Source organism: Talpa occidentalis, unplaced genomic scaffold, assembly GCF_014898055.3.
Source record: "Talpa occidentalis isolate TD23 unplaced genomic scaffold, MPIMG_talOcc4v2.1 talOcc4.12, whole genome shotgun sequence".
Taxonomy (NCBI): Eukaryota; Metazoa; Chordata; class Mammalia; order Eulipotyphla; family Talpidae; genus Talpa; species Talpa occidentalis.
The window spans coordinates 67,552,842-67,577,205 of NW_023601212.1; the positions used below are offsets into that span (position 1 = coordinate 67,552,842).

General features: G+C 45.7%; 1 protein-coding gene across 4 annotated transcripts in view; it reads left to right on the plus strand.

Moving 5' to 3' along the window:
- The window catches only part of PBX1 (PBX homeobox 1), a 657,632-nt gene that overhangs the window by 548,404 nt on the left and 84,864 nt on the right, over positions 1–24,364 (plus strand). For all 4 annotated transcript variants that reach the window (XM_054693526.1, XM_037506603.2, XM_037506602.2 and 1 more), the window contains one exon: positions 18,742–18,986. In XM_054693526.1, coding sequence (XP_054549501.1) covers positions 18,742–18,986 — 245 coding nt within the window. The remainder of the gene's footprint in view (positions 1–18,741; positions 18,987–24,364) is intronic.

Consider the following 24,364-nt stretch of genomic DNA (forward strand, 5'->3'; position numbering starts at 1 on the left):
CCGTGACTTTGTCCTAAAAGCAGGGATCTTCAGCTTCTTAGCTGGCTCTCAATTTTGAATCTGAGACTTACTTGGATTGCACTTTGGAACGAATTTGAAACTCTCTGAAAGGATCTTCTGCTCCATGTCCCTCATTGAATAGAACTCTCTTCTCTGCTGACCCAGCTGTTGGATAATCTCAACACACAGTCCTTCTTGATAATGCATTGTCTCTCACTGTCGACTTTGAATGGATTGCAACCTGATAAGACTAAACTGGGTAACCCATTCAGTCCAACATCCATTAAAGACCCTGCTGACACACTGTCTTACATGTACTAGAAATTCAGTTACTTTATTTTTTTAAAGATTTATTTATTTATTTATACAAGAACCCAGGTACAGGCCAGATGCATGGGAGGGTGAGAGGAATCACCAGAGACAGAGCAGGAAACAGAACAGGCAGACTGACAAAATACACTGCTGAGGGGAGCAGCGGGCAAGACAAGAGAGGTCTGCTGCACCATGTGGGACCCTTGCAGGCCGGCTGGGATCGAACCAGTGCTGCAGGGGCTGCGGACAGCTTCACAGCACTGCGCTCAACCACCTGCACCACTAGGGGAGGCCCTTCAGTTACTTTAGAAGTTAGTTTTATGCTCTTACCAAGTGTTTAAAAGGCTGGCAGTTTGGAGCTACATATTTCTTATTGAGACCCATGTGGACAGTGTGGACAGTGCTTTGTGGGTATACTATACTGTGGACAGTGCTTTGTGGGTATACTTCTTAGGAGATAAGATAGTGAGGGATAGGATAGGGTCAGTGAAAGAGGTGGTCCAGACACATCTGTTCAGAATCCTTACGTATACCCCACGTCTTCCTAACTTATAGATCTTCTCTAGAAGGGGATTGTGATATCACCTGGAAAGACTTGCTGAGTGTGTTAGAACAAAGCCAGTGTTGCAAAAGCACTGAAAGGCAGTCACTGGAAAGTTTCAATTTAGGTGAAATTTGACTGAAGAGAAGCAGACATGGTAGGGCCACTGGGCACCCCTTGCAGTGGGCCACACTGTGCCTGTGCCTTGCAGGAGCTCTGCCACCAGAAATCCAGGACCCAGGGAAGTCAGGTGGGTGTTTTTCTAGTATTTGCCATGTTAGTGGAAGCCATTTCCTAAAATGTTGTGTCTCCTTTGGATTCTTAGATCATTAAGAAATCTAAATAGAAGGAAAGGATAGATGGCAAGATGGAAGAGGGATTTCAAAGGGGACTGTGATTATTTTTTAGAAGAGAAGGCTGATGACTTGTTGATGGTTTCACATAGAGGGGGACTAGGAGGACTATGTGAAGAAAAGTTCAAAAGTTCATCACAAAAAAATGGCAGAACAAGAGCAAGTTAAAGGTTTTCCTGTTTGAGCAAGGAATCAGGTCCTTGGGAAAGTATCCAAAAATTCAGAAGCTGTGACGGCTCTCAAACCTGTTTATTTGTCTATCTGAGGCTCAGTACAGACTCCTCTGTGACTTCCACTCCCCTGTGCTCACCCACCCCATTCTTGGCTCCTACTGACTCGCATCCCCACATGACCATCACTGTGGTGGATGACCTTGGACTCTGCACCACAGACCTTGCTGAAGTTGCTTCAGTGGCCAAGGAGGGAGGATTTCAGCCTTGGCCATGATTTAAGAGAGATCATATTTTTTAATGGCCCTAAAAAATCTGCAGGAACATCAAGACTTCCCAAGCCCTGGAAGGAGTAGCGAGGATGTGGGCATCAGCTGTAATCTCATTTTCCCCCGTGCGACCCACTTCCCCCCACTTCTCAAACACTGTCTCCCGGTGCAGTTACCATCGCAGGCACTTCTTGCCCAGCCCCTGTGGGTACACCGCCTTGCGCCAACAGCCCTTGGCCCAGCAGGAGTATACAGTATCCTCTGCCAGTGTCGATCAGGGCTTGATTATACTTCACGGCTGTAATTCAAGCCTGCTAATCCTCCTCTGCGTTAGGAAAAGAGGCCTGTTCTATTAGATAAGCTGATTACTGTCTGCTGTGTGCTTCATGCCTAGCAAGAGTTGTTTATATGTGGAATTATTGCTGCTTGGAGTCTGGGCTTTGCCGCCCTGAGTAAGCTCGCTTAGGGGTCAGGGGTGCCAGGCTTCCCTCAGATCTGGAAAGGCTGAGAAATAGGGTCTGGATTACAGCTGCTTTTCTCTCAACCTCTGCACCAGTGGCTAAATATTTACTCCTCTTCTCTGCTAAGGGAAAGACCCAGATAAGATTTTAAGAGACAGACTTGCCCCCAGGACTCCCTGTGGAAGATCTGAAGAGTGAAAGATCAGGTCTTAGATTTTCCTCATGCTGATTAGGTTTGGAGTGTAGTCTCCGGGCTGGGGGTGGGGGTGCAGAGTGGGGAGGAACACGTGGGACAAAGTTGAGGGTGTGGTGAAATTGACAGGCGCAGACTCCGGTGTGCCCGACTTCCAGGCCAGATGCCTGCCAAGATATTTTCTTCAAAGCCACAAAAGCCTTGAAACTACCTTTGTCCCCCCACCCAGCCCATCTGGGATCTGGCGTGCAGCTTGGGGCTGGAATGCAGTCTGCAGAGCCCTGGCCTGCAGGGAGGAGGGGCTGCATTTGTACGATGATGACGTCTGCCCAGTGAAGTGCCAGCTGCTCTCTCAGGACCCCATGGCTTATAGGGAAGCAGCGACTCAGGGAGAGCGGGCATCCCTGTCCCCAGATGCAGAACTGAGGTTATGCTGAAGTTTTAAGTTCTACAGGTGCTTGCTAGATGGAAGGATGTGAGGAGGAGAGGATACTGGGGACTGTCAAAAGTCCACATGGGTGCCTGGCCCTGACCTTGCTCACCCTCCGCTCCAGCTAGTTGCCCAGACTGGAGAAAAGAAGTAAGGACGTGTGTCAACACACTTAATTGAGATAATGTCACAAGTGCAGAGGCTTCTTGGTGAAGAAGCTGCCTCCTGCTGTGTTTTAATGATCCATTTGTTTGTCTGCTTTTCTCCATGAAATCATCCATTCCTGGAGGGCAGGAGTTTTGTCTTTCATTCTGTATCCTCAGCAGCTCTAGCACTCCGTGGCACATGGCAAACACTCGAGAAATGCTGTTTCTGATTGAATAAATGAACAAAATAAGGAATGTGTTTCAGTAAAGAAGGGCCCACCCAAGACTGAATGCAAATGGCAGTCAGTTATTACATTGCAGTGAGCACGGACTCCTATCAGCTCACCTTCCTGAGATGCCTGATCCCCGGGGACATTGAGTTCCTTACCCATAAAGGGCATAGTCTCCTGAAAGCAGGAGGGAAACATTGCAAAACTGAATAGTGAGTTGGAAATCAGTAGAAGTGGATGGGAACACAGGAGAAAGAGCTCCTGGGTCATATCCTGATTACCAGGCAGTTTGTGCAGTATGCAGTGCCTTGTGGTCCACACACGTCTCAAGAGTTATTTTATCAATCTTTTTTCACTGGCCTTTTTTATCTTTTACCCCTTTTCTCTTTCTTGGTTCTCTACCTTGCCCCTTCAAACTCTCTTCTGTCTATCTTTTCTAGGGAAATCACTGTCTCCTAAAAATCAGTGTGTTTTCAAATGGATAAATTGAACCCCCATGGGGATTTCTTTCCCTTCGAGGAGAAACCCATGAGCAGGTATTGTACATGAACAGCTATGAAAAGAGACGACAAAGTCTTGAACCTATTTGAGCCATGAAAGTTTCCTTGGATATGCCACGGTTAATGCTTTCTTCATTAATTTTAAGGGATTATAAGTCTATGAATTTATTTTAGCCATCTTTGGGTGTATGACTTGAGCTTCGAAATCTCAGCTAAATTTAAGACAGGATATCTGCATTACACACCACAGTTATATGTGTGTGGGGGGGTGTTCTATGTGTACATGAGAGCATGTGCTATCATTCAGAAGATGCAGGTACAAGGATGGAACCTTCCTCTTCGACACTTAAATGGGGTAAATGCTTAGTTATCCAAAAAATAATTTTCTGAGAAAACCTTAGCATCTATAATCTCAGGAGATTTTAGAGCCACAAAATGAACTGTCATGCAGCACCCAAGGGAGGTAAACTCTGAAAACTGGTTCACAGGATGTTGCATGGGCTGGATGGTGGGGCTCTGAGAACTTCCCAGACAGAACCGCCCGTGGAGCCACATGGCAGAGAGAAATTAAGAACCTCCTACTTTTTATTCTGTTCATAATTGAAATCCCTGCCACATACAGCCTGGATGACTGTCTGATTTTTAACGGTCTGAGTTTTAAGAGCAGCAGCACTGTTTGAGCATTTGTCTAAAGTAGAAATTTCTAGGTCTGGGATCCTTTCTAGAAGGGGAGAAAGAGCTGCATAAACATGATTGGCACTGGTTTACAGAACCTCAAAATTAGCTAGTTTTTCCTCCCTAATGTTGCCATGATTCCATTGTCTGTTTGAGATAATACTTGAAAATAAACAGAATAAGCTGATATTCTGCTCCCCACTCTGGCTCTGCTGAATCCTCTCACCCACCCCCTGCAACTCTGGCTTGCACCCCAGTTCTTGTATGCATAAAAAAAATCTTAAAAAAAAACAATAAACAAAATAGGCTGAGATGATTATTTCTTCTAAGTAAAACATATACACATGGTCAACAACTTTGATGCAAGTGCTAGGCTCTTGTTTCATTGAAGGACTTCAAAGTATCTTTCATCTTACTTTTCTATGAGCCCAAGTGTCATTTTGGGGATAAAGAAGGCAGAGAGCCGGCCTCTTGTTCTGCTTTGCAAACTGGGAACAGCCCTTGGGGCTGGAGGTACCTCAGACCATAATGATGTCAACCTTAAAGCCCAGGCCTCCTGCCGCAGTGCAGCCCGGTCCCTTTAACAGCCAAACAGCAATAGCACAGCGGGCTTGACTCGCCCTTCTGTGGTTCCCATCACAAAAAGTAAAGATCAGTTCGACTTTAAGGAAAAAAAGTATTTGCACAACTATAATTTTTGATTTTTAGGCATGTAAACAATTCTGTGACTTTTTGGCTTACTTTAAGACAGACTAAGGTAGAGAGTGGCAAAGCTGGGAAAACCACTCATGTGCTGATAGCTGTTTTTCTCGGTTCAGCCTAGTTCATGAGAGAAAAGAAATTCTGCAGAGGCAGATAAAAATTCACATTGTTTCTACCTGTGAAAATCAGAGACTGTGACTTCAGGCCCTGGTGTCCTGGGTGAGCTCTGTTATTTCTTTTGGGTCCTGGCCCTCACTGGCCACCAACCTGGATGAGACAGCCAAGATGTAAGGGAAGGCTCAGAGTGAGTGAATCGTGTAGCCAATTGTGCCTGGGAGCCAGTCAGGCTCCCCTGTGCTTCTGTCCCTCATTTGAATAAAGGGGTTCATAATGCCCCATCATGTTCATGTGACAATGAAAGCAAATGAGCTCATTTTTGACAAATGACTTTGTAAAGCTTTATTCCCACACAAGAAAATCATTGCTTTCCCTTTTGTCCCACACCATTGTCCACACACCTCTTCTGCCCATTTCACATTGTGTTACTAGCTGAGGCTTCTTTCCTCCAGGATTCTACAAATATATCTTATTTCTGATCCAGTCAGTCCTACCAAAATATAGGACCTAACAAAACATTTAGTAGAAGTTTGTCGAATGACTGGTTGATGGAGCAATCAACCCAGGACCTTGTCAGAATAGCAAAGTTGGTGAAATTGAGCAGGCTGGTAGCATCGTTTTATTCATACTGAGAGGGTTTTATTCATACTGAGCTTGAGTCTGGCACTAAAAATAAGTGGACGTGGTCAGTCTGGCATGGGCGAGCAAGATGGTGCCAGAATGTAGGCAATATTGAAACAGAATAGTACACCTGCCTTCCAAGATGACCACACTTCTCTGACCCCAGAGCACAAACCCCCAACCCAGCTGAAGTGGGGACTGCAGAATCTTCTGTCTGCAGGGGACTCGCTGGGCAGTCAGCACTCTGGTGCTCAGTGTCCTCTGCCATATAGACATCACTTACTACTTGGGGGAGTCTCTCTGGAGCTGAGAGTGAGTCCTTTCAACAAGGGGTTCCTGCAACAGGCCATGCTGAATTCCAGCTGCTGGGGCGGTGGGGGACTTCCCCCACCATGTAAGCTGCAAAACAGATATCATGTGGTTCACTCAGTGAGGGAGAAAACAAGACACCTCTTCAGATAAATATAGTAAGAACCACAGTAAATAAGGCCCAGCCTCAGGGAGGCAGATCTTTAAAGGAAAATTAAGATAGCCCGTCATCTGTCTCTCTGTCAACTGCTGATGTATTTAGCTAGCGCCTTGTGGTGCTAAATGCTTTTTGATGATGATGGTCCCGATGACCACTGCACATCCCCATGGGGGGGCGCCTCCCCTGTGTGGATTCTTGGCAGGGGTGGGGGCTTGTTGGGGGAGCCCTCAGTCCCTAGCACACTGAATGAAGGTAGGGACTGGAGGGTGCTTCTTCCTTTTTTCCCTGCATTCCTGATTTTGCCAGGATGTGAAAAGAGAGTGGAGGCAACGACAAACAAAAAGCCCGTCTGAAAATCAGAGCCTAATCACTCCCATCTGCTCCAGTGCTGCTTCCCCCGCTCCTGCCAGGATGTTTGCCGCAGACGCTAAGTAGCACATTATTTTCGATAAGTTACAATCATTTACTTGAAATCTACTTCTCCTTTAAAACGTCCCCCTGGAAACTTGAATTGGCATTTGAGAAGCCTGCTCAGGATGGATTTGAAGGCGTATACTCAAGTTCAAGTAAAGGGAAGGCCCTTACACCGCTGGGTGTTCGTGCATTCAAGATTCTGGTCGCTTGGACTGGAGCACTGTTCTGGTGCTGAGATGGGAAGTAAAGTGAAGACTCTATGGACTCTTCCCCAAAGCAGAGACATTGCACCTCCCTTCACATCCCAAGCCAAGACCCTTTTTGGTCCCCGTGAGATGCTTCTGTAGCCTGAAGCTCATCCTCTCAAATGCTGTCCCCTGTTCCACCAACACCAGCATATATTAATAGCGCTTCTTGCCCTGGATGAGAATCTAAACACAGGGTCCTGTGCTGCCTTCCCCTCTCCCCTGCTGGTCAAAGGCTTGGTGCTTTTCAGAGGCTGCTTGGAAAGTTTTGAGAAATAGCCAAAGCCTCCTGCTTCTCATGCAGCCTGTTGGCCGGAGATTCTGCAGCCCGTTGTGCCTGAGGATGGCACCGGGGTCTCATTAGCAGCAGGGCATGTGCTTGGAGTGGCCTTTGTAATGAGTGGTGATGGATCGTCCACATGCTCTCCCTGAAGGACTCTGACTGACCTTGTGTGCATTTGTGAGATGGCTGCCTGGGGTCACAGGTGTTGTTTGTGGTCATGGAAAAAGGAGAGCTAATTGGCGTGTGTAGTGAAATGGACCTGAGGTGCCCATAAATAGACCAGTGTCCTTCAGCTGGGACTTTCTGCTACCTCCAAAGTGAGTGGAGGTGATTTCTTCTCTAAGCAGGTTGTTTGGGACTTCTCTTTCCCTTTTCCTGTATCCTATTAGCAGTCCTCTGAAATGGACCTGAGCAGGAGCTGCTTAGGGTGCATGTGTTATTTTACTATCGGGCAAGGGAATATCCCATTACAAGCCATATACAGGTAGACAAGTTAGATGGTCTAGTGCAATTTGTTAGCGCTTTCTCACAAAGCTCCTGCTTTTCTTTTTGCCTCCAGCTTTAGTTTAGCTTGCTCTGGTTGAGACAGAATCCTCTATCACACAGGCGGGAGAGGACTCCTGACTGGTTTCTGCAGGCACTCTGCCCTCACTGCCCGCCTCTGTCTTCCAGATCTAGGTGGCACCCCTCCCTGCACCCAACACCCTGACCAGAGGCCTCTCCTCCCCGTGCCCCTCATCACAACTGCCCTGATCTTCTTCCACCTCTGCTAATAGCCCAGCTAGTACCCAGGAGAGGCCCTTCTAATGATCAAGCCTATTTCTATCTACTCTAAACCTTCTCTTTTTTTCAGGAAGAAGTCCTCCCCAGTGGCTACTCAGGTTTTTCTGTGACTTGCCTCTAGTTATTAAATCTGCCTCTTTCTAATTTCCTCTGTAACTCTCTAGCCAACATGAAATCACTCTGGCTTCTAGAGTTCTTTCTTTTTTTAACAGCTTGCATTAGCTTGAATTGGTTCACCTGCCAAAACAAATAAAAAATAGACGCCAAAATAACTTGTCTTAAAATACAGGATTCTGCCATATAGTTCAAAGGTGACCGACCAGCTGGTCCCTAGGATATGAGAATTTCTACCTGGTTTCTTTCCTTTGTGCAGCTTCCATCCCTAGGCCAACTCATGGTCCAAGGTGGCTGCAAGAGCTCCAACTATCATATTCATGTTCCAGCCTGCAGAAGGAAAGAAGAGAGGGGCAAGAAGGATGTTCCATCTTTTTAAAGCCATTCCTAAGAGTTTTATATCCTGCTTTCACTCATCTCTTACTATCCAGAATATTTTCACAAAAGGCACGACCACTCCTAGCTTTAAGGGAAGCTGGAAAGTGTCTTTCCTCCTGAATACCATCAACTCAGTTTAAAAAATTAGGATTCTGTTTCTATGAGAGAGACACATTGGAAGATACCAATGGATCAACTCTTTCCTCCATCTTTGTACAGAGGGCCCTGTGTGCAAGGCCTTCCATAGGTGTTCCCTCGCCAGGGTTCCACGTGGGAAACACATGTACCATTAAGCCTCAACATATGCATGAGAATATTAACTTGCACGTTCACATAAAAGGATCTTATTATAGTCATTGGTAGTTGTAGTGGTGACAGTAGTTCCAAGATGAATCAAATTTCTTTTTGACATTTTCAACCAAAACATACATGTCCTTTTTCTCTCCCACATTTCAACTTTCCATCCTCTTAGAGAGGCACAGGAGTTGTGATTCTAATGGAGAACAAAGCAGAAGAACTGAACCAAAGAGTTAGATGGGACGGAGTGAGCCAGCATATTGCACCTCATTGACTGATTCCAGATCTTTGTCTGTCCTGGAATTTGCTGTTGGACATTCGTGTGTCTTTCCTCTGTGTGTCCTTGGTCTGCTCACCTGTCAGTATGGCTCATCTGCCAGAGGTGTATGTTTCCATCTTGTTATTAGATAGTAAACTCACTCCAGCAGTTGAAGACATGCTCTCAGTAGTCTCCTGCTGTCATTTGTGGAATTAGAAGTAGTCATGGGGGGTGGTTTAAGGCTGGACCATCAATGTCTTCTGTAAGGATCTCTCAAGGGAAGATAGAACATTGTATGAGGAACCCGGTCTTTGCGTTATTCTGTGACTTCCAAAAACTGGGCTAGATCCTTGTGGGAACAGCATCTCTTTATGTCAGAGTTAGTTCTTGTGAAATTGTCTGTAAGGTTGGAGGGAAAGAAGAATTCTGGTATGATCGAGTTTATAAATACGAGAGCACAGTGCTTGTTGCCAGGACCTGGTAAGGCATTTGTAGTTCTAAGAGAGAGGAATGATGTCAGGAAGGTAAGATCAGACATGATTCCATTATGGCAGCATCTAGGTACTTTAAAATTTTAAATGTGAGATTTCTCTGTGTCCCAGCAGAGAAGGGTGATTGTGAGGCAGAGTTTGGAAACCCAAGAGTCAAGACTAAAACAGGCTTCCTCAAATCTCGATTATGCATAGTCTTTACTCTCTTCTGGTTATCATTTATTTATTTTTTAATGGAAATTTGAAAGCAGCCATTAAAGATGACTTCCAGGTCAGCTTGTCTGACACACGGTGAGATTGCTTTCGAGCTAAGTGGTTCCCAGAAGGATCTTTCAGCCTCTAGAAGGACTGAGTCTTCCAACATGAGCCCTGCTACGTAGGGAGGATAGGATGTTTGGGAAGACTTTAGTCAAGGGATGGTGTAACGAGGAGTCATTCATGACTTCAGAGGAAGTGACATACTTAGTGAGCTGGGAGATGAATAATAAAGGAACAGACAGAGGGGAGAAAGAGGAAGCAGAGACATTTTGAAACATGTTCTGTTGGCCAAGGGTGACTGTTTGACCTGTGATGTTGTTGAGCCTGAGCTTGCCTGAGATGAGGACACAGGACAGAGAGATGGGCGTGCATGTCTGCACACTCATTGAATTATCCTGCTTTCCTTTTCTGTTGCTGAGTCTGAACATCTAAAAACCAAACTCTTAACTCTAAATCTGTCTTCCTTGCTTTCTTTTTCTTCCCAAAGGGAACTTTATCAATGGGATTGATTTAGATTTAACCAACAATTGAAAACCTACCTGTTACCAAGCACTAACATTTGCTTTTGTAAGGATAACCTTCTTTAATCCTTAATAAGAATCCCGGTGTGGTTGATAATATTATTGACAGTGGGTGATACACAAACTGAGCCTAAGGGGGGCAGAATCACAGGGAGGACTCTTGCCTCTGGCTTTGTACCAGGTTCTTCTCTATGCAGTGCTCTGGGACCCCAGGCCTATTTACACTTTTTTTTTTTGGAGATTAGATTATGATGGGAGAGGCCATCAAAGATGTATTAACTCTTCATATTAACTCTTCAGATGAATCAGGCAAAGTACTAGGTGCCTAATTGAGACACTGAACCATAGAACAGTTTCACTTTGGGCCTCCTCGGTGGCGCAGGTGGTTGAGCGCCGCACTGTGAACCTGTCTGTAGCCTCTGCAGCGCAGGTTTGATCCCAGCCTGCAGGCGAGAATCCCACATGGCAAGCAGACCTCTCCCATCTCGCCCACTGCTCCCCTCAGCAGTGTACTTCATCAGTCTGCCTGTTCTGTTTCCCTCTCTGTCTCCCGTGAATCCTCTCACTCTCCTGCACATCTGGCCTGTACCCCAGTTCTCATATGAAAATAAATAAATCTTAAAAAAAAAAAAAAAAGAACAGTTTCACTTTAAGGTAGGAGAATGCTGACAAGTTACAAATTCCTCCTGCTTTCTCTGTGGTCACTTCCTTTGGAAACTACCATTCTAGAGAGAAGCTTGCATTTACAGGGCATGCACCACAAGCCCCCAGCCACTTTTTCATGCTTTTAATGGAGAATTTAGTAGGAAACCATTTCTTGCATTACATGCAATCTTGACCTCTCATGCCCTACATTGGTCCTTCCAAGACCTTCTCTTCCGCAGTCACGCCCTTCTACCAAGTCTGCAGCGGCTCTTTAGGCCAAGGGGTCTCCCCATCCCCGATCCAAACTTGTGCTACTAAGAACTGGAGCCCCTTGCCCAGGCAGCCAGCATCTACCCAGACTGGCAGGAGCCCACTGCCCGGCACATGCACCTTCTCTCTGCCAGCTGGCCCAGCGAGACCCAGTGTGCCAAGCAGGGGACGTGTGAACGGGCTTTGTGCCCGAGCATCTCCTGAAAAGTGGAAACAACGCATGTGCCTGGAGCTGCCACCGAAACCTAGCCCAGAAAAAGGAATGACAAGAAAAGTGTGATATGTTTTTCTATAGAAAACCCCCAAACATAAACCTCCCCAAATCAAAAACCTGCCTGACCCAAACTTCACACAGAGCCCTGCACACAGCAGCTGTTGTTCCATGTGGGGCAGTGTGTACATCCATCAGCTCCTTGGCAGGACCACGTTTTATTCTGGAACTCAGCACAGTATCCAACACCGCAGGAAACGCTTAATAAATGTGTGTGGGACAGATTAGAGGAGCAGCCTCAACATCTGGCTGTTGACTGGCTGCCGTGCTCAAGTTTCCTTGCTGGTCTACCTGTTTAAGAAGCCAGGGAAATAGGTTGACAGGAGGAAGAGACATATTAGGACCTTCTCTCATCCCCTAACATACTGTTGTCAACCCCAGACCTGTGGGTCCCACCTTTATGACTAGGTGCTTCTCAAGGACTGAGAGGCAGACAGCACTGCTAGCCTAGGACAAGGGTGTTTTCAACATGATTTCAGGAACTTGGTCTTGTCATCTGCCAGGCCTGCTCCAGGCCACTTGGGGCCAAAAGATCTCAACTCAGGCGGCAGCTCATTCCTCATTCTTCGGAGAAACCTCTCTGTAGTGATGGTTTATAAAGTTCAGGATGTGGGATTGTTAATCACTTCCATTTGTTTGATGGACAAATCCTAAAATCACACAGATAGACTTAGGAGTTGAGAATCAGGGGTGAAGGACATCAGGGTGAGCTTCAAACCACCAGTGTGATATTTGGGGCCCACCTTCCATGTCAAAGCATCCACTTATATGAGCATTGTTCCCCAGCTTAAGTTGAGGTTTCTGGTCTGTGGGTATAATTGTGCTGATGGGGACGAGGGATACCATAGGCAGAAGAAGCCATATTTTCCTGGGATGGTCCCACGCCAGCACCTACTCCAGCAACTGCCTGTGACCACCTCAGGCTTAAGTAGATGGGGTCACGAAGGGATGACAGGATAAACCCTGCACCTTTGAAGTCCCAGCCTCTGATTAATGCTGGAAATCCCAGTCCCTGCATCGTCCCCGGGACCCCATAGGTGCTCGCACAGTCATCTTAAGTAACAGAGCATTCCTCAGAGGGCTTGTCTGTGGGTGTAGCCTCCTGGGATACCCATCATGGGGTCCACTCTCAGCCCACCCAGCAGTCCTTCTTCGGGGCAATTCCCGTACCCAGAGCCTTTGTCATAGATAATGTTGGCTAACTGGGGACACGAAATGACGGGGTTTGGAGGCTCTGGTTTAATGACAATATAGATTTGCTTGTTCAGAGTTGTCAGAGGGTGTAGAGGAAGAGGCAGAGGGATATCCTTCTACCCAGCAGCATGCTGGCTCTGGCCAGGCTGGCGTGGCGAGTGGAGAGGAGAGAGAGGGAGCACTGACAACGAACCAACCCCCTCGCTAAGGTCAGGGTGGGTGGAGATTAGATGCAGAGCTCTTTGGCTGGACCAGTCCCTTCTTCACTCTTTATTATATAGTAACACATGTGTGATTAGATGCTTAGTGTCATTGGCTCTGTGTGATCAAGTGGGCACACACAGATGCAGAACAGGTGCCCCCTGACTTTCAGGAGCTCACAGCCTTGTTGGCAGGGTGGCAGGTGTGTCTGCAGTGCTCTGAGATGCACATGGCCTTGGGGCTCACAGGGAGGGAGATCCTCTTGGCTGTTGGGGGACAAGGAAGCATGGAATTTGAGCTGAGATTTGCAACTGGATAGGGCCTTGGTGAGTGCACATCTCTGGCCAGGAGGGAAGAAGGCATTTTATCACATAGCACAGTGGTTTTAACCATCCGTGATGGTGTCTTTGGCAGAAAGAAGTCATTGAAAAGGACTAGACTTGGAAGAGTTTAAAAAAATGAAGAAGTCAGTAAAAAGAACTTCCTGCTCTTCCTCCTCATATCTGTTTCCTTCTTGCTATAGTATCAGTCATAACTTGAGCATCAAAAGACTGCATGTGCATGTGTATATACATGTGTGCACACTTGTGTACAAACACAGAATTGATATTATGTCCACTCGTGAAAGGGAGTCAGGACCCTAACGTGATAGTAGAGAATAAAGTATCCAGGAGTTAAAGACCTAGATTCTGTGTCCCATCTGCTGTGATTTTGGAAAAGTGACTTTGCCTTTTTAATCTTCAATTACCCATTATGCAAGTTTGCAATGTGACTTCATGTTTTATAAAGTGGCGCAATGCGGAGTGGGCCAGCACCTTCAGAACAAGTAAAAGGTGTAATAGTGATGTTTGCAGAAAGCATTTTGTTCTGTTTCTGTTGCAAGGAAACAGATTTCTGTTCTGTCCTATACTTGCATCCAAAGTTCTGGCCTTCTGGGAGATGGCAGGGCAGCACTGGGATGAGTCCCAGAGGGCTCTGCTTCCCCAGCTTCCCTCCTGACTGTGTGAGTCAAGACTGACTGTGGACAGTGGGCCTCCTTGCATGGAGATGCAACCCTGTGCCTTGAAATCAAGCAAAGAGATTATCCAGGGAGTTCAAGGCCACCACCCTGGGAGGCCAGCTCATCACGCCTTTCCCAAATCACCTATGTGTCCCTGTCAGTCAGCTTCCGGTGCCTGGACCGCTGTCCATATCCGAAGTCAGCCCCCTCTCCATATGTCTGCCCTCCTCTCCTGCTGCCTGCCCCACTGTGGAAGTTGAAGTCTAAGCGGCACTTTACCCAGCTGCAACCCGAGGGCTGGAGCTTGCCAGCCCTCCCTCATAAGCAACCTCGGTGAAGAGAGAGTGCCCTCTAGTGGGCACGGGCCAGCGCTGCTCTGGATCCCTGTCCAGACAAGGACAAAACAACTGCCTGCAGCCTCCTGCCAAGGACCTTGAACCTGCCTTTGGCTTTGGTTTGTTTTTCTCCTGGTGTGAAGAAAAATAAATAAAGCACAGCAGGAGACCAGTTGTGAGAGTGGCTCCGACAGTGCTGTGACAGTCCCCTTAGCCTGGAACTTATACCAAAGAATTAAACCCCGGCCAGCAAAGGCAGGAAGGTGGATGTGACATCAGAGGCTTTCTAAAGGGCTTGTGACAAACTCCACATAAATCACACACCTGTCTTGACTGGTCTTGTACTCGAGAGGGGCAGCAGGGAGTCACAGGGGGATAGATTTGTGAGAAGGAAACTCCTTTCTTAAGAATTATTACTCAAAGGGTTAACTATATCGTGTTGGGCCATCCCTCGAACAGTGAATCCACTGCATTTGATTATGTCTTTTGGTAATGGAAGTGCAGACCTGTCACTGCCTCTAAACCCTTTATAGGCACCAGCATAAACAGGGGATTTGGCCCTTTAAAGGCTGTTTCAGTAAAAGCTGTTGGACTGGGGAGCACGGGGTGGCGGGTGGGGGGGGGGGGAGAGGAGGGGCACCCATCAGAGACTTGGGAACCTGATCATTTGTGATGGTTGCTGGATTAGGTAACAGCTCCGCTGGTTGAAATTGGATCTTGGAGGATGAGTGTTAACATCTCTGGTGTCCTGGCAAAAGGTTCATTGGAGTCTTGCATGGTGCCACGGAGATAAAAAGGAGCTTTTAAGTAATCATTTTGTCTCCTCCTGGCCAGAGTGCTGGCTCCAAGAATAAATAGGTAGCATCAGTTCTGCTTAGATAGATCACCCTCTTCATTTATTTATTTAATGTTGGTGGGATTTTTTTTAACCGACTAACTGAGCAGTTTCCATATCAGTGAGTTTCAGCCCCATTTTTATAGTAGGATATCAGATTCTCCTACTATGTAGAAATATGTGCTTGCAGTGTTGTGTTTCAGTCCAGCCTTCCATGCTCACACATACAGCGCAAGGCCCCCATAAGCGAGTCAATTGAGCAAAATTGTGGAAGATGAAGATTTCCTCCTGTTTACATAGCATCAGTGTATGTGTGTATGTATATACATACCTATATATGCATACATACATACATGCATGCACATGCACACGCACATACATACATAAATATTTGCTTCTGGCACATATTCTGGAAATTTCTGTTTTCAGAATAATTTGAGTATAACTTAAGAGTTTTATTTGGACAGGCCTATTTTGTTTTGTTATCTTTCTATGTCTTTCTGTTTCTTTATTTTCTTCAAATTCAATAAATGAAATACTAACAGTTTTATTATTTCCCCCACTTAAATGTATCCTTCACACCTGAATAACAAGGAGTCCATATAGAGAGTGCCTTATGTTCTGTGTCTTGTCTGGAAGGCTCCATGGTAGGTGAGGACCTGCTTCCCTTCAGTATCCTTTCCCAGCCTTAGTAATTTTCTGCCTTATTTTGTTTAATACCTGTTAGATTTCAAGGGCAAGAAAAACATTAATGAAGTGAGGCAGTGTGAGATTTATAAGGGTAATTTTTGCTTTTCACTGATTGTTTAAAAGGTACAGTGGCACCTGGGCATGGTGAAGCTGAGGGGAGACAAAGGAGTGTGTGCTCAGAAGTCAATGTTGAGCATCTGAAAATAGTGGTAGCAACATGTCCAAGGTCACCTGCCTGGTGTCTGCAGGAACTGGGGCCAGAACCTTGGTCTGTGGGTGCCTCTCTCCACCTTTAGCTCACTGAACTTTGCTAGAGGAATAAGTTTATGGAGCGAGCCAAGCATGGATGTCTTAGGCACAGTGGTATGTGAGGACCCTTGTCACCATCTCAGACAGGGCAAGTCCTGCATACTAAGATGGCATTGTCTGTCCCTGCCCATTCCGCCCACTCCCCCCTACTGATGTTGAGACCAGAAATAATTATAAGATCTTTCAATGTTGGATCCAGTGCAAGAGGGTTGGTGAGGAGTAACGGAGTAGACCCAGCCCCACTCGGGTACCAGCCTCAGCATGTTGAGGGGTGTCTCGTCAGCCACGAGGCTGCTGTCCAGGAGTCCTCAGATGGGAGAGCCAGGAGAGTGGATCAGACATTAGAATTTTGCCCCAGCACATCGTTGTTAATGACCAAGCTCAAGTGGAATAAGTACATTCATGTATTAAGAATGGCTCAGAGGGGCTTCTTTTTTCATTTGTAAACAGCCCATAAATATTTGTGTTGACAAAGCACATGAAATTCACTAGAGAAGCACCCATCAACCCCACCCACTCATACCCACACCTGGGAGAACTCACTGACCACAGTGCAGAGGACAGCGGGCAGCTGGGCCGGAAGGCGGGTTGGGGGTCAGAGTCTTCTTTGCACCTTTAACCAAGTTTTCAGGAAGTGGTTCAACCATCCATCTCTAACAAAGGAAACCCTTATTAATGGTGAAGTTTTGAATAGATAAAGTCAAGGAAGACTACCTTGACTAAATATTTATTATGTAAGATCCATCCAAGAAGCAATTCCTGTTTAGTCTCCTGAGCCTACAAGAGAAGAAATTCACTGGGTAAAAATTCCACAAATCAACCTCAAGGATCCTCTCACCCGGCCCATCGCCAGGGTAGCGATATTACCTTAGTGAGCAGAGTATCAAACATTCAGACATGAAGGGACAAGCACCTGGGTCCTAAAGTGTTTGCTGTGTATGCAGGTGCGGGCTTCCTTCCCACCTCCCAATCTTGCAGATCATCAAAAAGCAGGGTTTTCACCCTGTGCCTTTATTGCCTGCCCCTCATGGCTGCCCATGGTCTACGCAGTTGGCTTTGCGCTTGACTGTCTCATATGTCATGAAAGCAGTGCTCCTGTTTTCCTTTTAGCACAGAAACTGGGGTCTCCTTCAGAACCATGTTCAGGAAAAACCAGAAGCACACGGCACAACTGGCAGGCATGCTGGTATTAGACAGAATGCCCTGGTCATCTCAGTCCCTCTTCTATGGAGCTGACAGCCACACCCTGTGGGCACCTTGCTGGGCTTGGACACAGTAGGAGCTGGCACCATCCCCTGGGGGTTCACCCATGTGCCCTGCCCTCACACAGCCCTCAACTCCCACTTTGGTGACTCCGGGGCTCCTATAACCACACAGCCATAGAACCTGCCATGCCCACCCCTGAACACGACCCAACATGAGTCTCCTCCCACCTCTAATCACTTCCCTCCTTTCCCACCCTCCCCCAAATAAATTTTGATCATTTTTAATTGAAAATTCTTTTCATGTTCCCTCTCAACAAAGATTTGGCTGCTGACAACTGAACTGAGTTTAGATGAGTGATTTATTTTATGGCAGGTTGTATGATAGTAGTAAAAAGAGCCTGCCTAGCTCTTCTGCTGATTTACTAAATCATTTGATCACTTTCAGTCCATCTCACCCTACCCCCTCCCCCAATGGCCCTAGAATTTTTCAGTAAAAGGCACTTTCTCGGATCTGAGCCTCCTCCACCCTTCCAGATCCCGCTGCCTTCTCTGCAGCCCTGAGGCAGCTCGTTGAAAGGGCCTCCCCCTTCTTTTCACCAGGATAGAATCCTTATCACCTGGAATGGATGAATTTCAATTTGGGGAGCTACACATCCCTACGCCAGGGCCAAATTGTCTTCTTGCCTTTTCAGACATCTCTACACTCTCTGATAGTCCAGGGCAAAGGTCTTAAGATTTCATGCTCTGAATTAGCTGGATTTATCTTGCTTAGGGTTATTTTGGAAATGAAAATTTAAACTGATCAAATATTACAAAGTCAATGAGTGTAAAACCCCGAGTTCACAGCAATCTAAAATTAGAAATAAAGAAGGAAGTGCTTTTCCTTGAATGAGAAATTTGGCAGTTTAGGGATGAAAGTGAAAATTATATTCTGCTATAATTAATTTTTTATAGTGCTGATATTTCCTTTTTGTGTAGTTAATCATATATCACCTAAATTTTACCATTTTAACTAATTTTAAGAGTATGGTTCAATGGCATTAAGTACACTCATGTTGGGCAGACCCCTCCACCTGATCTCCAGAGCTCTTTCATCTTCTCAAAATGGAACTCTATGCTTGTTAAACAATAACCCCCTCACCTCCACCCCCAGCCTCTGGTCCCCAGGAATCGACTTTCTGCCTCCATGAATTTGACATTTCTAGGGACCTCATATAAGTGTGCAGACACAGGCCAGTGGATCTGTCTGTCTCTGTGTCTTTGGCCAGCCAACCTGAAAGCGTCTCCTACAGAAACTAGCAGTGAACCTGTTATCGTCACTGCATTATAAATGATAATTGATAAAATTAATTATTAATAACAATTTATTTGGCAACAAAGCAACTGTCCTAATGTTTTCTCTATTTTTCTCTCCTGAAAAAAGTTCCTCTTTTTTCCAGCCTTCAACTGGCCTCAAAGGCCACACTGGAGATGGATTTAGCAATATGGCAATTTTAACAACAGGCCTCTCCCTTGGGTTACTATTAACTGTCCCCTCTTTGTGTTTTCCTGCAGTTTTGAGTATCCGGGGAGCCCAGGAGGAGGAGCCCACAGACCCCCAGCTGATGCGGCTGGACAACATGCTGCTGGCAGAGGGGGTGGCGGGCCCCGAGAAAGGTGGGGGTTCGGCAGCGGCAGCAGCAGCGGCTGCAGCGTCTGGAGGCGCTGGATCCGACAACTCCGTGGAACACTCCGACTACAGAGCCAAACTCTCCCAGATCAGACAAATCTACCACACGGAGCTGGAGAAATATGAGCAGGTAACCACCATCCCTACCCCCCAGAAAAGGACGAAGGAGCAAACTCAGTGGAGCCCAGGGACCCAGGGCAGCCTCTGCAGGTTGCTGGGTTGGTGGGCACAGAGTCTCCTCCCCAACCACAGAGCCACATGCTCAATTTGAGACCAGCCCTTGGCCGCCTTATGAAAAATCCAGGCAAACTGGAGATGAGGCATTTTAAAACATTAAGTTGTAACTTGATGATTTCAGGAACTGTTAATAGACAATATCCACACCTGGAATTCTGGAATGTTTGCCCGTCGCATGCAATCCCAGGCCTCATGAGGCAGTGAGTGTCAGCCAAAGCTGCCATCTGACCTGTGGTCGAGGTCCTGTGGTCCTGGGTTGTGCTTTCATTAAGATTCCTCATGTTCCCAGTGCTCATGGAATCCTATGCATTGGCCTTGAAGCCTCTTCTTCTGCCCAGAATGGGTTCAAGTGAGAGTCTAACATGTTGCTTTTTATATACTAGATGATATGCCATAGGGCACCTTCTGTAGGGCACCTCCCCCTATAGAAGAAGTAGGGGATCTCAGGGGACCCCTGTAATCTAAGTTGGCTTCCAGTCCTGACATTCCACTGATAGTGTGTGGAATCCAGTGTTCCACATGCTATGTCCCCAGAGCTGGTGGTCTATGGCAATGGACTGTGGGCTTGAAGTCCAGGATATCACAGGGGCATACACATCATGTGACGGAAAGGCCAAGAAAGGTGGTCAGTTACAAATAGTATATAAAGGTAGTATATTCTAATTATAAAGAGTTCCTCTCTACTAGAGCACCCCTCCGACACACACACACATACCCATACTTATATATGAATAACAATCGACTTTATTAGGAATCCCTTCACATCAGCCTTTCCTCCCATTATTTAGCAAACAAACCTGTTAACTGTCACTTCTTACAATGCAACTTTGACCTTAAGTTCTATAGTTAACTTACTTTCATTGACTCTTTAGGTTTCTGTCCTGCTTTTCTAAGTGTCATGAAAGAAGAGGGGGGAAAAGCAAAAGGTAGAAGACCCTCTAGAGTCCACTTGTGACTGACTGTCTAGCAGGCAAATACAAAAATGTAATAGAACATTTAAATTTTAAAATAGAAATAGGCATTTTAAAATTTAAAGTGAAGTAAGTTTCATTATTGCATTCCTATCTACCTTTGAAATGAAGTTCCACAGAATCCCTTCTTTTACGAGGGGAAAAAAATTGCTGAGAAGCTTGAAATCAAGCAGGTAGAATCCAGCCATCAGACAAGGTGCAGGGATGAGCTAAAGGAAGGAAAAGAAAAGCCATTTTGTGGTAAGAGCCTGTGAATATCACCAGATCCCGGCAGAGGCTGAGCTGAGCTAACTGGCTGATCCAGGAGAGTGCCCCCACTGAACCATCATGTTAGAATTCTAAGTCTGTCCTAAACAGTTGGAATAATTTGGGAAGACAGACAGGCATTTCCCACAAAGGTCCCACTTCACCTTGGCCATTAAGCCTGATCTAACCTGTCACCTAGGTTAGCATATCCAGACTCCAGGGCACAAGACTAGCCTAGCTTGTATCTTTCCCCACTAAACCTCAACCTTCATGGCTGTTAGGTGCTGAAAACTGACTTTATCCTTAGCCCAGGTTGCCAGCATATTAGAACTGACTGTTTTCTTGATTTATACCCCCTGTCACTTTTCTTTTTTTTTTTTTTTAAAGATTTATTTATATATTTATACAAGCACTGGGTACAGTCAGAAGTGCGGGAGGGTGAGAGAATTCACCAGAGCCAGAGCAGGGAACAGAACAGGCAGACTGACAGAACACACTGCTGAGGGGGCAGCGGGCGTGGCAGGAGAGGTCTGTGCGCCAGTGGGACCCTGGCCGGTGGCCGGGGATCAAACCAGCACTGCAGAGGCTGCGGGCAGCTTTGCAGCCCAGCGCTCAACTGCTGCGCCACCAGGGGAGGCCCCACCCCCTGTCACTTTTCTGTCCTCATCTTAAATAACTAAAATGCCTTTGCTGACATAATGGCACATATTCAGTAGCTTTGCTCGAAGCATCGTTGTGATTTGGTACCCAAGATGGGTACTGTCACCACCTCCATTTGGATACACGTGAGGACATGGAGGTTCAAGAGATTAGGTGATATATTTGGGTCATACATCTGAGAATGTTTTAGAAACCAGTGTTTGGACTCTATTTGGAAAAATACTCCACTCTGCTCAGGAAAGAAAGAGTGTGTTTCTATATACATGAAAGAAACCAGCTTGTCCTCGCTGCTGCTCTGGACTAGATTGATGGTACCTTAGATGATTAAAATATCCTCCAGAAACTTCTCATGGCTATCTACCTATTTTAAATAATAAAGATGCTGGAGATTGGGGGCTTAAGGAAAAACTCCAATAGTACATAGAAAATTATATAAGTGTAGCAATAGTAGTCTGTAGTTGTTACTCCTATAAAGTACTAAAGGATCACTCCCTTATTTGTATGGGCATTTTCTGGGTAAAAACTGAATACTACTTAACATACTCTGAGTGCTTAATAATTTATTACTATTAGTTGTATTGTTAATTATAGTAAATAGCAGATTGTAAGGAAATTATGCCATTAACCTTCTTGCTGGTGTGTCTGAAAGATGTATCTTCTTCATTTTTCTATAACCATTCCTCGTGGGAGCTTTTTTAAAAACAGGAAACCTCAGTAAAATAAGAATGTCACTCTCTATTTCATATATGAAATTACCAAATTGACTATTTAATAGTTAATCCCGTTGTTTTGTGTTTAGTATGGCAGCAGTAGATCACTAGCCCATCAATTAGCTATCAGAACCCTCCTGGCCTCCAACCCTCCCCAACAAAAAAAACCTACCTCAATCAGCCATTATTTCACCCCAAGGTTATTAAAGAAAGGTTTCTAGGGACTTTCATTAGAAAGAAAGGGAAGGTGATTGTTTTCTTCATTAAATGGGATTGATAAAACACTTTTCAGCAGATCATGTTGGTAGCTAAGGTATTGAAGAGTTGGCATATTCTAATAGAGAAAGCCATGATGTCGGATACGTGAATTTTATTCCAAGTGCTATTCCAAAAGAAAGAAAAAAAAAGAAAGAAGGAAAAACGATGCTCTTGTAACTTTGCAAAGTTCTTCACCTTTTATAAATAATGCTACTGAGCATCAACAGAGCCAAGCTGCATCCATTCACACATAATCCCGGTTACATTGGTTGGTCACATTTGCAGCCAAATCCAGTTTGAAGGAGTAAGAGAAGAAGAGGAGCTGATCTGAGTCTGGGAGGTAAATTTCAACTTCCTCAAAGGACTTTCTTCAGTCTGCTGCTCTCATTAATGCCCCGTCCTGAAACTTCGGATGTGGGCATTCAGAAACACCAACTTTCTCTGGGGACTGCTGTTGTGGTAGCTTAGAAAGTGACAGTCTTAATGCCAGTCTACAGCAGAGCCTCCTCTGTCAAGGACATCTTCAGCCGAGAGAGTTCCATTTAATTAACATGTAACTTCAGCCTCCCACACTGCTCTCACATCGAGAACACCCAGCCTCACAAAGCAGCCGGCGTCCAAAGGTGTGAGTTTGGGAGAACTGAGGAGGAGGTGTGGGGGCTCAAGTGCTAAAAGAACCTGGATCATTGTGTTCTGTCCACATCAGAATGACTCTTCTCTGCTCCTGGTTGTGTGCTCCCAAGCAGCTGTGCAGCAGCTGCCCTGCTCCACCTCAGCAGTGAGTGAAGACTCCACTGTCGATGGCAGAGCAGAACGGGCCTCAGGATAACATGCCCCGAACAAACATTAGATACTGCGAGTATTTTCACTCACTGTAATGAAGCACATTATTATTAGCAGAGCACCATGGCTCCCCAGAGGAAGGCCAGTGCTCTTGACAGACCTCCTGACATCTAGCCCCTCCTCCCTTTGAGCCCCCACAGGGTGGGGAGGCTGCAACCCAGTGGGGCAACTTTTCCCCTGGTTGAGATCCTCCATGCCTAACCCTCCACTCCCCACCCCTTCGCCCCCCCCAGAATTGGCCAACCTGCTGCAGCTTTTACTTCCCTCTCTTTGTTGTTCCTCCTTCTGGTTGGCAAAGCTTGGGGATAGGAAAAGCTGGTATGTTTAGCTTCTTATGCTTAGATAGTCATTCTCATAGTGGAGAGTAAAGTATTATATGGGCCTGATCTATGGATTTGTCGTCAGTGTATGCCCACAGAGTAGAAAAAAAAGATTTATGACCCCCTTTATTTTTACCAAGAAGCTTGGGGAAGTTTATCACATCATGGAAATAAGTTGTATTTCTAAGTTATCTATATTTTAAAAAGATAATAATGGCACAGCTTTATATGATCACACACATATAGTTGCTCTTAAATTCTTACCTGTTTCTTAAATAAGGGAAGTAAGGTACAGAAAGGTTATATAAACTCCACAGGCATCTCCGATAAGAATCCCAAGAATAGGTTCTGAATTTGGGTCATCTGTGGTCTTATTCAGCGTGCTCTGTGAAAGGTTGATTCTGGCTGCAGCTCATTGCACAAGTTCATGGGTACTGTTAGCCTAGCACAGGGTTAGACATGATTAAATCTACTCTCAGACTAAAAAAGGAGGGATTGAGCAGTGAAATGTTTGGCTGCTTAGAATGAGCTGGCCTCCCAGTCCCCAGGGTAGACACAGCCAGCGAGTGCACCTGCCTATGTATCTTTGGTTGGCCAAGCTGGAAGGATTTCAAGAGAAACAAACAGCAAATGTGTTACTGTTCCTGCGTTATTGACAACTCTGAAGTGCTTTGTGCTATGAAATCCATGGCAATGCAATGTCATCACTAATGAGCATGTTTCTGTGTTAATATTAAGTTGGAGCCCAGTGAGGCCTTAGTTCTTCCACTCTCAAAGCATTATCTTGCCTTTTTCATTACAAATGGAATACAATTTTATAACATTGAGGTGAGTGACCCTCTGAATAGATATTTTATGAAATGCTCAGCTAAGGAAAACAAACTGTGAAGGATAAGTAGTAGACCTAAATACAAAGACCTGGAATACGAAGTGCTCAGTTCCTGTCTTAGCTGCTTCTCTTCTGCTTTATCTGTGCAAAAGGTCCTTCATCTCTCTGGGCCACAGTTTTCCCAACTGTAAAATAAGGAGGATGGGAAGAATGCTCCCCAACTTCACCTACAGAGCTGATAGCATGTTGGTCTATAACCTGGCAGTTTTCTGCAGGATGGCTGAATCCTCTAAATCATGTTCTGATTCTGTTTCTGTAAGGCCCCTGAGGACAGATTCCTTTTGTGTAATAGACATAGGATCTTCAGGAGGCCAGTGTAGGTGGGAGTTCATATCATAAAATTAGACATAGAACTAGATTGATGTGAAATCTCC